The sequence below is a fragment of the Elephas maximus genome, chromosome 22, assembly GCF_024166365.1.
Source record: "Elephas maximus indicus isolate mEleMax1 chromosome 22, mEleMax1 primary haplotype, whole genome shotgun sequence".
NCBI classification, from domain to species: domain Eukaryota; kingdom Metazoa; phylum Chordata; class Mammalia; order Proboscidea; family Elephantidae; genus Elephas; species Elephas maximus.
This window is the reverse complement of record NC_064840.1, coordinates 54,959,385-54,973,410: the sequence shown is the minus strand read 5'-3', so window position 1 is coordinate 54,973,410 and position 14,026 is coordinate 54,959,385. Positions and strand designations below refer to the sequence as shown.

The following is a 14,026-nucleotide window of genomic DNA, read 5'->3' as shown; positions in this document are numbered from 1 at the left end:
ATACTTAGGAAATCACTCTTTTCTCTTGACTGAGAAATCTGGCCTCTGTTTCTTTTCCCACTTTCTCTCACCCTCTTAGTTTTGAGATACTTATATCGTTCTGAGAAATTATGAGGCATTTATAAAGTAATCAACTTACACTTTGTAGCAGTAAATAATTCTTATTATAAAATGTATGAAACATCTCTGCCTTGCTTGGGAGTTTTTAAAGTAACAATTTGTTTAAACTTTGAAAAGGAAGACTGTATACTATTTCTAGAATCTTTTGGATTTGTTTTTGGCCTTTTCATCTGAGTGACATAGGACTTAATGTCCCATTTCAGCATTGAGCGAATCATCACTCCCCGCCTGGCTCTAACCACAGCCGAATTTCTGGCCTACCAGTGTGAGAAGCACGTACTGGTTATCCTCACAGACATGAGTTCTTATGCTGAAGCACTCCGAGAGGTAACTTTTGGTTTTTTGCTTTTCATTTTTTATACCTGTTGTTATCAGAGAGGATCTGGTGCTTGACCATGGTAACTGTTCAATTAATTTTTTTTTCTCAATTAAAACAGGTCCATTTTTGGGGTTATCTTGACCTTAGCAAGTTTTCATTTTTCTTTTCTCATGTTTTTTAAACTTTATTATCTATTTATCAATAGAATACCCTAATCAGAAAGGAAAATAAGGCATCTTTTGTATCTCTCAACTTGGCAAAATGATTAGAAGGTGAGATTTAAATTATCAATGAATTTATCATGCTGTTACTCTCTCTCTGGATTAAGAACTGATTGTGAAAGGGAGTAAATAATGCCAGCTATTTCTTCATTCCTTTCCCAAAAAGTTTGTCTCTACCCAGATTGTCAGTGTTTAACCATCTTCAGGATTCCACTTTTAATGATGTTAGCGTTTAAATAGATGAAGACCATTTTCTGGCAGTACCTTTCAGAACTTTTTCCTTCAGAAAACCCCGTGTTTTTTGAGGAACAGTGTTAAGAATCTACCAGTATGTCTCAGAAGTTTTAGGATATTCTACAAGTTACTGAAATTTTGAGTAAGCACGTAGAAAGGAAGAAGACCTCTGAAGGGGTATGCTATATAATTATCTAGATTCTTAAAATTCCCTAAAATCGTTCTCCATATTTCACTCTATTACAGTGCTTTTTCAGACTAGCTGGTGAAGGACTAGTTTTTTGTTTCCCTATCTATTGCAGACTAATACTTTTATAAAATACAGTAGAAATGAATTATTATAAAAGTGAAAAAAATTTTAAAGATTTGTAATGTACAAGCCCTGAATGTTTTTTATTATTAGATTTAACAGACATGAAATTATTCTGTCAAATTGCCATTAAAGTTTTTAGATGCTCATCTCAGTTTCTCTATTATTGAACACTGGTAACTCCAGACCATGTTCTGAGTAGAACTATTACAGTTCACTCTGTCGAAGGTTTCAAAATATCCTTAAAAGTTGCACCTTATGATGCTTTAGGGTTCTTGGTGGTTGTAGATTAGTTAATATATATGCCTGTGTTCTACTGTGCATATCTCTTAAGAGAAAGACCATCATTACTATTCTTATTTTGTGCAGTGGAACGGACTGCTAGCTTTGTGGTCTTGGGAAATTATTTAACTTATCTGACTCTTGATTCCAACTGTAAATTGGGGATAACAACATTCTCTTCTCTCATAGTGCTGTCGTGAGAGTTAAACAATATGGGTAAATGTGGCACGTAAATCCAGGCCTACATTTCCTTCACTTTTGTCATAAATATGGCCAGATCCATAGCATGAACTGTACCTCGTGAACAAAAAATGTTCTCTCAGTTTTAAAACTGTCTTCGATTTATAAAATTGCAAGTAGATTTTCTTCTAGCAAAACTGTTTAAAGATTTACATTATGGCAATATGGTTTTAGCAAAAAACTTTTGATCCCCTATTGTCATCATTTTCGTTGCAGGATAATTTGAAGTTATGTTTCTCGAAGATTTTTCTAAAACATGTTCAAACAAACATACTCTAACCAAACTTTACTTTTAATATTCTGGTGTGTGATATTCTTTTCCTTGATTTACTGTTAGGTTTCAGCAGCCAGAGAAGAAGTTCCAGGTCGTCGAGGTTTCCCAGGTTACATGTATACAGATTTAGCGACAATATATGAACGTGCTGGCCGAGTGGAAGGTAGAAATGGCTCTATTACTCAGATCCCAATTCTCACCATGCCTAATGATGGTAAGTTCTCAGTTTTTAGAATATAGTAGATCTAATCTTTTTTTTTTTTTAATCATTGTAAGAGGAGCCCTGGTGGTACAGCAGTTAAGCACTCGGCTGCTAATCAAAAGCTTGGTGGTTCAAACTCACCAGCCACTCCACAGGAGAAAGACGTGGCAGTTTGATTCCATAAAGATCATAGCCTTGGAAATCCTACAGAGCAATCCTACTGCATGCTGTAGGGTTGCTGTGCGTCAGAATCAACTCAAGGCAATGGGGTTTTAATCGTTCTAAGGACTTTGAGTCTAAGAGAGAAGACTATATAACTTTTTTTTTTCTTTTCCCTTTGACCACATGACTTTTTGAGTTGAAATTCTTTTGAGAGCTTATCCTCCAAGAGTTCGCCTTAGGTAGAATAATTTTTTTTCTTTTAAAAATTACCTGTAATTATCATTTTGTAGAAGAAAAATCAATTTTCTTTGTAATTTGAATTTTTTTAATTTTCATTTATTTTGTTTATTAAGCAGAAGGCACTCACTAAATTTCACTTATTGAAATTTATATATCATTATATCTAAGGAATTGCAAAAAAAAAAAACAATTTGTGGCCTCTACTTAATTTACTAAATCTAGTTGAGGATATATTTTGTGTATGTGCGTCAATAATTTAAGGCAGCTTATGTGCAGTGCCGAACGAAGGCATAGAAAGTAAACACCACAGACTTCAGAGAACAGAATGATCACCAAAGGCAGGTTAGAATCTGCTTTCTTGTATTCCGTATGTGAAGGCGCCCAGTGCAGTGCCTCTGAGCGTGTGCTCAGAGTGGCTTCGGGGGTGAAGATCGTTTGGCATTTCTCTTACATTATTGCCTTTTTGTCCTTATCTCAGTTTTTAAAAATTACTTTTATGAGATGTTTTCAAAAACAGTACTAACTCACTGTGTTGAGCACTGTTCTGATTACTTTATAACTATTAACTCATTTGATCCTCATAGCAACTTTGAGGTTGGTGTTGTACTCTGAGGCACAGGGAGGTAAAATAATTTGCCAAGGTTAAGAAGTAATATAGTCTGAATTTGTAATTCACACTAACCATTGTACTCTGCTGCCTCCTGATATGAAAATGATTTTTTCCTGGGAAATAGTCACTTTCCTATGTTATTTAACAGATGTAGAAATGTATTGCTTTTTGGGACCTCTTTCCTGCGTGAGTACTGTTCCTTTACTTGTCTAATATCTTTATATTTTCCATGTTCAGATGTTACATTTCCATCTATTATGGCTTGTGAACTGAGAATATTCTCTCAGTAATGTTCTCAGTATATATGTCAGGTTGACAAATTTCTGCAAGGGAACTTCATGTTTAGAAATGGAATTTTATTTATATTTTGGGGGGAGGTCACATAACTAGAAGAAATAGTGCTTTTTTTTGAGGGTAGCTAATTTACCTCACAGTACCAACACATGTCTAACAGTGTGCTGGAAACAAACTGCCTAGTGTGGTAGCTGCTAGCCACATGTAGTTATTTTAGTTTAAATTAATTAATATTAAATAAAATTTGAAATCCAGTTTTTCAGTTGCATTAGCCACATTTCAGGGACTCAATAGCCACGTGTTGCTAGTAGCTGCCTAATGGGCCAGCACAGATGTCACTGCAGAAAAGTCTTTTGTGTAGCATTGTTCCAGGTAAATGCTGTAGGTAAAACAGATTAACTTCTTGTGGGTTTGGTTATATCAAATGGTCACTTTAACTAAAACGCCATGTTTAATGTAAAACGTCTTCCTCTGGTAGATATCACCCACCCCATCCCTGACTTGACTGGATATATTACAGAGGGTCAAATCTATGTGGACAGGCAGCTGCATAATAGACAGGTATTTGATTTTTGAACAATGCTGTGCAACTTATTTAAACCTCCTCTTAATTGGTACTGTTTTGTGACTTTGGCTTTTGCTCTTAGGAATTATTTTGTTTGGAAAAGATCAACTTGATTTCTATAATAGAATTGTTTCTGTATACTAAAATTCTGATGTGACTAAGTGCTAGAATTAAGAATTAAATTTTCACTTTTCTTTATTGTGCCTTAAAATGGAGTCAGTTATCCCAAAGAACTTTCGGGGGTATTTTATTCCATAATGGTATAATTTCCCAATCATGTTATTAACTTAAAAAAAAAAAAGATTTTTGATGGATCTCTAATAGATACTGGCTTCTAAAATCAGCTTTTAGGTGGAATTATTTTTAAGCTCTTAGTTTTCTATATGATGTTATGAATCAGTTCAGAATACCATTTAGATTTGAGACTATGGTACTGCAAGACAGATGGAGAAAATTTGTAGACTTTCAGTATAGTCTTGTACTGTTTTGTAGATTTCACTTTTAGGATTTGACAATGTAAATAATTTTTTTCTCCTGTTCCACCTAAGATTTACCCACCTATTAATGTGCTACCCTCATTATCACGGTTAATGAAGTCTGCTATCGGAGAAGGTATGACCAGAAAGGATCATGCTGACGTGTCCAACCAGCTGGTACGTATGTCCTCCTGAGAATGGTGTTTGAAAGAAATGAGTACCTTTGTCATTCTACTCTCTACTGTCTTACACCTCTTGTCTTTCTCCCTTATCACTTTTCTTCTCCTCCATCCAAAAAGAAAAAAAAGTAAGCATGTGTGTGTGTGTGTACCTCCTGCATTAGTAGAATTTTAATGTAGGCTTGATGTAGACTATAACTCATTAGAACCCAATTAGTCTTTTTCTCATAAGGATAAATACTGGTAAGATTAAAATATATATGCTTGAAATCCATGTCCAGTGATGTATAGTTTCTAAATAAAAAAATAATAATAATAAAGCCGTTTTACGTTTTTATTAGTAATTTTAATAATCATTCATAAAAGGATACTTTAACATATTTCTTGCTTAACATATTAAGCAGTCACCAGAACACTGAAGTATACAGTTTTCTATGCTCTGTGAAATCCTCTGTTTATATGTTAGGTTGTACACCAACTGCAAATAAAGAAAAATACTTTTGACCTTAAAGTAGAAATGCTAAACCTGATATCACAAATATTTTTACTAAGTGGAGCCGCACAGCAAACTTGTCGGTGGTTTAAGTATGAATTGTTGTTTCAAAACACTCTGTAAAATGTAAACTCGTTTCGACATACTGACATATTGAGGAAATGTGTTTTTTGGTAGAGAATTGGTAATGTCTCTTCTACATGCCTCAACGCTCCCTTCTGAGTGACACTATAATAAATTTTTCCTATATTTGTATATGAACTTTATATGAATTATGTTTATAAATAACAGTGAAATTTCTTTTGTGGTCTCTTAGGATGACAGTTACAGCAATACACTGACATATCCTAGACTACTGTTCATGTGTGTAGTCTTACCTGCGTTCATCTAAACCTTTTCTCTCTTCAGTATGCCTGCTATGCTATTGGCAAGGATGTCCAAGCCATGAAAGCTGTAGTTGGAGAAGAAGCACTTACCTCAGATGATCTTCTTTACTTGGAATTTCTACAAAAGTTTGAGAGGAACTTTATTGCTCAGGGTAAGATGACTATCTTTTTAGGAACATAAACAGCCTCATGGGTGATTTTGAAGATTTCTTTCCCAGCCTGAGAGCATTTATTTTGGCCTCTATTCGGTTTTCCTTCTGGTTAGAGAAGAAGTTCTGTCAGTCTCCTCCTGGGCCATATTTTTGCTGGGTCTTCCCCTTTGCCTTTTAAACATCTTGGGAAAATCTTAACTTGATTATCCAGTTATTTGTCTACCACCTTACTGTTTTCCTTCCTTCATTGCCAAACTCCTTGAAAGATGATCTGTACTTCTGAAGCCTCCTTACCACCGGCCTTCTGTTGTACTAGCTCCAGTGACTTCTCATTGCCGGTTCTCCCTCATCATAAATAATCTTTCTGAAATGACCTTCTCTGGCTGTGGGAGTTGTGGACTTTTCTGATTGATCTTCTGTTTCCATCTCTTTTCTGCTTTCTTGTATTCCTGCCCCTTAATTAATTGTTAATGATCCAAGAGGCTTTGTGACCTTACTTTATGTGCTTTTTTTCCTAGCATTGACTTTTACCTTATGCTGTTAACTACCTTCTTTCTAATGCTCTAATCCCATGTCTCCACATGTCTTAAACCTATACACCAAACCCATTGCTGTTGAGTCGATTCCAACTCATAGTGACCCTGTAGGACAGAGTGGAACTGCCTCATAGGGTTTCCAAAGCTGTAAATCCTTACAGAAGCAGACTGCCACATCTTTCTCCCACAGAGCAGCTGGTGAGTTCACACTGGTTGGTAGCTGAGCATTTAACCACTGTGCCACCAGGGCTCACTCTCCTAGTGCCTTAGGGAATACCTTTATGATTCATGCTCCCATTCCCCCTCAGGCTCAACATGGTCAGAACCAAAGTTTTTTCCCAACTGACTTCTATCTAGCAATTCCCTTTTCAATTTCTGTCTACCTTTGGCATGACCATTGCCCTAGGTCACCAAACTTAGTAGCTGGACGTTATTCTTAACCGTCATTTATTCCCCAGTGATCAATTACTGGCTAATTTGTATTGTCCTCTTTTAAAATACCCTGTTCTGTTTTCATTTGCATTCAGTGTCTAAGTCCAGTGTTCCTCAAACTTTAATATGCTTTTGAGTAACTGGAGGTCTTGTTAAAAATGCAGTTTCTGATTCAGTGGATTTGAATGAAGCCAGAGGTTCTGTAGTTCTCTAAGCTCCCAGGTGATGCCAGAGCTGCTGGTCTCTGACCACTCTTTGAGTCAGACTACACTCAGAATCTTCAGGCCCTAGTCCAAGCTTTTGTCTCGTGATCCTGGGCCTTTAGTACCACGTTTCTCACCAGTCCTCTGACTCCCTGTATGCCATTGCCAGATTAAATTTATTGCTAATTTTATCAATTATCCCTTTACTAAAAAGAGTATAGTGTTTTTTTGTTTCGTTTTTGATTACATATCATATGTAGAATTTATAAGTTGTTTAGCTTGGTCTCTACCCTGCCACCCTGTCACTGCCTTCTTCAACCAAGGAATCAGTATGGCTAAGGTTCTTGGTTCTTTTCTGACCGGAAGAACTTCATTTTTATTTTTTTAAGGTATTGAAGTTCTGCCTCAAAAAGGAACAGTCATATACTTTTTAGAGTTTAATGTTGATGTAAAATTTTATTTTATAAATAGACAATACACAGATCCTAAGTGTACAGCTTGATGCATTCTTCCAGTGTAAACAAAACTACTGTAACCACCACTGAGGTCAGAATAGAATATTACTAGTGTAGGGCTAGCAAATCCCACTTCTGACACCAGCCGCATCATGTGAGAAGTTCAAAATCCCATTCTGTCCTCAACTATGAGGATATAACAAATCCCCACTTGTTACTTCTCTGTTATTCTTATATCAGCCATCCATGTGGCACTTCTTTTCGCTGACCTTAGCCACCTAGAACTAAATTAAACATCATTCTTCAGACTGCTGAATAGGCAGGTGACAGCCACAGGTTTGGGAGTCCATACAACATTCTAACTTCTCATCTGCTGGCTACAAATTCAGGGTTTTTCCTCTGCCCCTTAAGGATGCCAGCCATAAGCTTAGGAATCCCCCCTGAGCTCCCTCAGTTCTGACCTGTTGGCTCCTACTGCTACTTTGGGATCAATAATTCGATGGAATGATTCACAGAACTCATGCAGAGTGCTATGTGTATGATTATAGTTTTATTATAGCAAAAAAATATACAAACAGATGCCTAGGATGAGGTCTGGGAGGGTTCCAGTGCGGTTTCCATGTCACAACAGGCACATTACCCTTCCACATGCATGGATGTCTTTTACTAACCAGGAAGCCCATAGAACTTCTATGTCCACCGCCTTCATTGGCTTCACTACGTAGTCATGATGGAGGCCTTATTGCATAGGCATGATTGATTGAATCATGCTCCCCTTCCTCCCTGAAGTCAGCTGGTATCAGGCTGCCAGGTGGTCTTTGTGGCATGGCTAGTCCCCCATTCATTTGCGTAAATCCTCCAGTGTTGTTTAGATATTATTCAACAGATTTCAAGGGTCTAGAGTTATCTCAAGGAGCCCTGGTAGAGCAAAGGTTGAGCACTTAGCAGCTAACCGAAAGGTTGGCAGTTGGAACCCACCCAGCAGCTCTGTGGGAGAGAGACCTGGTGATCTGCTTTCATAAAGATTACAGCCAAAAAAACCCTATGGGGCAGTTCTGCTCTGTCACATGGGGTCGCTATGAGTCAGAATCAACTTGAAAGCACCCGACAATGACAGAAGTTACTGCTCAGTAAACAAGGGCAAAGATCAGATTACTTTGGGTAATGTTAAATTCTTTTTCCTATAACCAGCAATTCAGGTGGCTCATGTATCTCTTACAAGATTTATTTGGGAGATAAGGATGAGTCTGCTATTAAAAAATAGTAACAACAACTTTGAAAACCATTGATGTGTACCTGCATTCAGATGCTCCATCAGCATTTACGCTTTCCGAGCACCTGCACTGGTCTCCCGCAAATTCAGCCTCTTCTCTCTTCTCTTAGTGAGGCTGCTTTTCTCACTAATCTCTGGACAAACACTGAGTCTAGGCCCAAGACGTTGCTCACGTGTGGTTTCCATTGCTCAGGGTCTTTAAATCCTAGCAAATTGCCAAAGCCCAGGTCAAGGCCCCCCGTCTGCAGACATCCCCCCCACTCTAGCCCAGGTGCCTCTCCCTTTTCTCAAATAGTTTGCCTTCATTAATTCAATCTCAAAAATTTTTTTAAGGTCCTTATGAAAACCGTACTGTCTACGAGACCTTGGACATTGGCTGGCAGCTGCTCCGAATCTTCCCCAAAGAAATGCTGAAGAGAATCCCGCAGAGCACCCTGAGCGAGTTTTACCCTCGAGACTCTGCAAAGCATTAGCTGCTACTTCATCCCTGGCTCGATACGCTTATGAAATACTGGTTCTATTTTCTTTATTCCTTTTGCACTCCTCCATCCCCATCTTTGTGTTGAAGTTTACCATGTTACCCTGTAATTAAAAACAAAGAATAGGTAACATAATGTGCCAGTGTTCCGATGTTTTAAACTGATAACAGACTTTAAAATATCTCCTATTCAGAAAGCCTGGATCTTCAATGCCTTGTTTAAAATAGCTGCAGGGATGGAAGTGACGTTTTCTTATCTGATGTGTGTATTTGTACATAGTGACGTAGGTAGTTGCCTAATAATGTCCTCATTATTTGGGTCTTCTCGACCTGGTCCCTAAACCCCCTAAGAGCATCACTATCTGAAGTTATAAAGCTTTGGCCTCCAAATTAGGGGCCAAGATCAGGTCTGAAAGGATCCTCCTTTAGGGAGAGGCATGAGGCTCTTTCTGAACTTTGGCTTTTGGATTACGTTGTTGTGCCCCTGCTATGCTGCTGCTCTAAGCAGGTGGCTCTTACCGCCCACTTGCTCTTTCCTTCCTGATGAACAGATTTACAAAGGAAGCTTTGTTTTCCTTTTAATTTTACTATGTGTCGAGTTGGGACTCTTGTGTCTTACAGTCGTCCCTCTCAGTAACACAGAATCATGCAACCTTTGCACGGCTGGTGTGTCTGGTAGGAGTGAGATGCCTCGTCTCGGCGACCCATCCTGGGTTTCCATGCAGAGGAATCACAGAATTAAAATAACTCACAGAATTGTCGCTTGGAAGAGTTGGGGTGGAATCAAAAGAAGAAAGCAAAACCTAGTCCCGTTCCATTCTGACTTGTTAACAGCGGGTTCAAGTTTCTACAGTGTTTATCAGATGCAGAAGGCAGGATGGGAAGGAGAAAGGTGACCACTCATGTGTTTTATGGATATTTTAAACTCTGTTAGAGAGCACCTTGGGAAATTTCCCCTATTTGTTCCTGCTTTCTGACCTGTCTTTGCCTTTTCAGGGTAATCTTGTGGCACAAGTGATAGCATTTAAAAGCTTTAGAAGTGTAATTCTTGCTCCTTCCTCATGTTAGCCCTGAAGCTATCTTCTATGCAGCTCTGCCGTGTCTACTCTTTGGTCACTTTGTGTTCTGTGTTACTTGGGTGCAATAGCAACTTCTCTACTCTGAGCATTCCATCTTTCAAGTTGTGTAAGTTCTTTCCTTTTTTTCTTCTGAGGGTGTAGGGGGTGGGGGGAGCCAGCATGATAATATTTTAATGTAGAAAATGTGACATCTGATATAAAATGAAAATAAATGTTAAATTAAATGGAAGTTACCTGAAGTGATTGTTGTATCTTCTGATTAGAAAAGCAATAGCAACAAGCAAATACCTACTACATACTAATGCCATCTCATTGATTCACAGTTTGAACATCATAACCAGGACTGTGAACCAGATCCCTGTGTTGTAGGTCCATGTTTCATACCCTATTCTCATCAGGCTTCCCTTTTCAGCTCGTTTTAGCACTATCTCTTACAACATGTAGCTCGATCCCAGGTTGAGAGTTAGTACAGGTGCTCCATAGCTATCTTTGTTTCACACATACTCAGGGACCTCTAGAATCTTCCTGCCATCAATGAAAAGAGGATGATAAATAGGAAATGAAATAGCTCTTTTAGAAAAGTGGCTTGAAGCAAGCCAACGCTTGCTGCAAGCAAAATCTTAAATAGGTGAGTGGGGCCAGGGAGGCCTCCTGTCTCTCTCCCCTCTTCAATTCAAGGCAACTTTGTAGAGACATAGAGGGAAGGGCCCAATCACAGCAAGAACTAGGTGGACCAAGTTCTAGTTCTGGTTCTGCCACTAACTATGTGGCCTTGCTTAGTCTTTTAACAAAGTTGAGTCTGTTTACTTATGTGCAATTTAAAGTTATTATGAGGATAAGAGTTTATGATTGTAAAACACAACAATAGGTACTCACAGTGAGTTACTTTATTGAGGCAGATTTGACTTTGATTACTCTTATAGAATATGGTCAGATAGTTGTTCAGCTAGCACTTATTAATTTGCATATTAAGCATTCAGACTTGCAACTTATTTTTTAATGAAAACATTTTTTTAGTGAGCCTATTTGTACTAGTTTTAGACCTAATATTAGCACTTCAGTATGGACTCTCCCTATAATCAGATTTTTTTTTTTATTATTTTCATTTTGGTTGACTTAAAGTGTTTGAGAGATGAAAAAGTATCTTGAAAGGTCAGGCTAAGTGACTCATTAAACATTTATTGCTTGCAGTTGACTGTCATTTCAGTTTGAGTTTCATGTGAGTGAAGAAATATGTTCAGACTGAGGTAATAAATATCTCACTAAGATGTTTTATTTTCAGGAAGTGAGGGTGGTGCAAGATGTCTGAAGCCAACACAGCATTGTTTGAGTATCTGAAGTGTTTTGTTATACTAGGAAGTGGTAGGTTAATCCAGTATTAGGGGCCAAGAGAATATAGTCGCTGAGACTAAATTTTCAGCTATCATTTAGAAACCACAGCAAGAAGAGTGAAGTAAGGCAGTTCTTAAGAGAAAATATCTCATGTGAGAAAAGTTAGCTACAAGGAAATGGGTTTTAAAAAATGAAACGTTCATGTTTCTTACTGTGGTACCAACTGTACTTTTTTATCCCAAACCATTTTCTCTAACTTGGGGTAAACCTGCTTAGCAGTCAGACAAACTGGGTGGTGTCCTAAGTTGTCCACTTCATCCATATGAAGTCCCACAACTGCAACAGTGAACAGATGACTAATTTTTAGGGACAGTAAGAAATCCCTTCCAGTGACTATCTGTCACAAGAACCTTTTACTCTCAGCACGAGTGGCCAAACCTGCCCGGAAAACTTTGTAAATGTCTTCAGTCACCTGGGCCACCTAGGAATTGTCGATTCCTCCCTGCTTAGTCTACCGAACTTCTTAGTTCAAGGAAAAGAAATGCATCTAACTGTGGCCTGTCCCTGAGGCTGGAGGCCATGGATAAACAAGGTCTGGAGTTGGCCGGTCTGGTTTGTAGGAGCCTGAAGTACACTTCCTAGTCTAGGATAAAACACAGCCCTTTGCTGTGATTAGCAACTACAAGACAAGTAATGCACATGTGACAGACCACTTTTTCCCAAAGTATTTCACCTCCAAACTCCAGAGCATTTTATACATGTAATAAACTTGTGGCATTTCAGATTGCAATGCCCATATAGCTCCTTATAAACAGATTTTTTTTTATTGTACTTTAGATAAAGGTTTACAGAACGAACTAGCTTCTCATTAAACAGTACACATTGTTTTATGACATTGGTTAACAACCTCACGACATGTCAACACTCTCCCTTCTTGACCTTGGGTTCCCTATTATCAGCTTTCCTGTCCTCTCCTACCTTCAAGTCCTTGCCCCTGGGCTGTTGTACCCCTTTAGTTTTTTTTAATGGGCCTGTCTAATCTTTGGCTGAAGGGTGAACCACAGCAGTGATTTCATTGCTGAGTTAAACGGGTGTACAGGGGCCATACTCTCAGGGTTTCTCCAGCCTCTGTCAGGCCAGTAAGTTTGGTCTTTTTTTGTGAGTTAGAATTTTGTTCTACATTTTTCTCCAGCTCTGTCCAGGACACTCTATTGTGATCCCTGTCAGAGCAGTCAGTAGTGGTAGCCAGGCACCATCTAGTTGTACTGGACTCAGTCCGGTAGAGGCTGTGGTAGTTGTGGTCCATTAGTCCTTTGGACTCATCTTTCCCTTGTATCTTTAGCTTTCTTCATTCTCCCTTGCTCCCAAAGGGGTGAAACCAGTAGAGTATCTTAGATAGCAGCTCACAGGCTTTTAGGACCCCAGATGCTACTCACCAAAGTAGAATGTAAAACATTTTCTTTATATAAACTATGTTATGCCAGTTGAGCTAGATGTTGCCTAAAACCATGGTCCCCACAGCCTTCAGCCTAGCAATTCAGTCCCTCAGGGAGTTTGGATGTGTTTATGGAGCTTCCATGACCTTGCTTTGGACAAGTGCTGGCTTCCCCAGTAATATACATTTTTCTTAATGAACAGAGGTAAAATGACTTGGTCACACAGGGAATGACAGAACATGAGCCTACTGGGTCTTTAAACCTGGTTCAGTGCTCTTTCCACAGCACCATGTTAATATGCAATGGTCACTCCATAAATTGAAATGGGGCCCACAAATTCTGACCACTCTTCTAGAAACCCCTCACCACATCTGTCTCGTTTGTCATACTGTGGAGGCTTGCATGTTGCTGTGATGCTGGAAGCTATGTCACTATTATTCAAATACTATCAGGGCCACCTATGGTAGACAGGTTTCAGCTGAGCTTCCAGGCTAAGACAGACTAGGAACAAGGGCCTAGCAGTCTACTTTTGAAAAGAATTAGCCAGTGAAAGCCTTATGAATAGCAGCGGAACATTGTCTGATACAGTGCCGGAAGATGAGGCGCTCAGGTTGGAAGACACTCAAAATACAACTGGCAAAGAGCTGCCTCCTCACAGTAGAGTCGACCTTAAAGATGTGGATGGAGTCAAACTTGGAGGACCTTCATTTGCTAATGTGGCACGACTCAAAACGAGAAGAAAAAGCTGCAAACATCCATTAATAATCAGAACGTGGAGTATACGAAGTATGAATCCAGGAAAATTTGAAATCATCAGAAATGAAATGGAACACATACACATTGATATCCTGGGCATTAGTGAGCTGAAATGGAGTGGTATTGGCCATTCTGAATCAGACAATCATATGGTCTACTATGCCAGGAATGACAGATTGAAGAGAATGGCGTTGCATTCATCGTTAAAAAGAATATTTCAATATCTCTCCTGAAGAATAATGCCGTCAGGATAATATTTATATGCCTATGAGAAAGATAATATGGCT

The 14,026-nt window shown here is 38.7% G+C and overlaps 1 protein-coding gene across 1 annotated transcript in view; it reads left to right on the top strand.

Moving 5' to 3' along the window:
* ATP6V1B2 (ATPase H+ transporting V1 subunit B2) overlaps positions 1-10,439 on the top strand; it is a 28,409-nt gene extending 17,970 nt beyond the window's left edge. Inside the window, exons 9-14 of the mRNA XM_049866181.1 lie at positions 324-447; positions 2,064-2,214; positions 3,987-4,069; positions 4,622-4,726; positions 5,630-5,759; positions 8,992-10,439. Of these exons, the coding sequence (XP_049722138.1) occupies positions 324-447; positions 2,064-2,214; positions 3,987-4,069; positions 4,622-4,726; positions 5,630-5,759; positions 8,992-9,131 (733 nt within the window). The 3' untranslated portion in view covers positions 9,132-10,439. The remainder of the gene's footprint in view (positions 1-323; positions 448-2,063; positions 2,215-3,986; positions 4,070-4,621; positions 4,727-5,629; positions 5,760-8,991) is intronic.
* Positions 10,440-14,026: the final 3,587 nt, after the last annotated feature.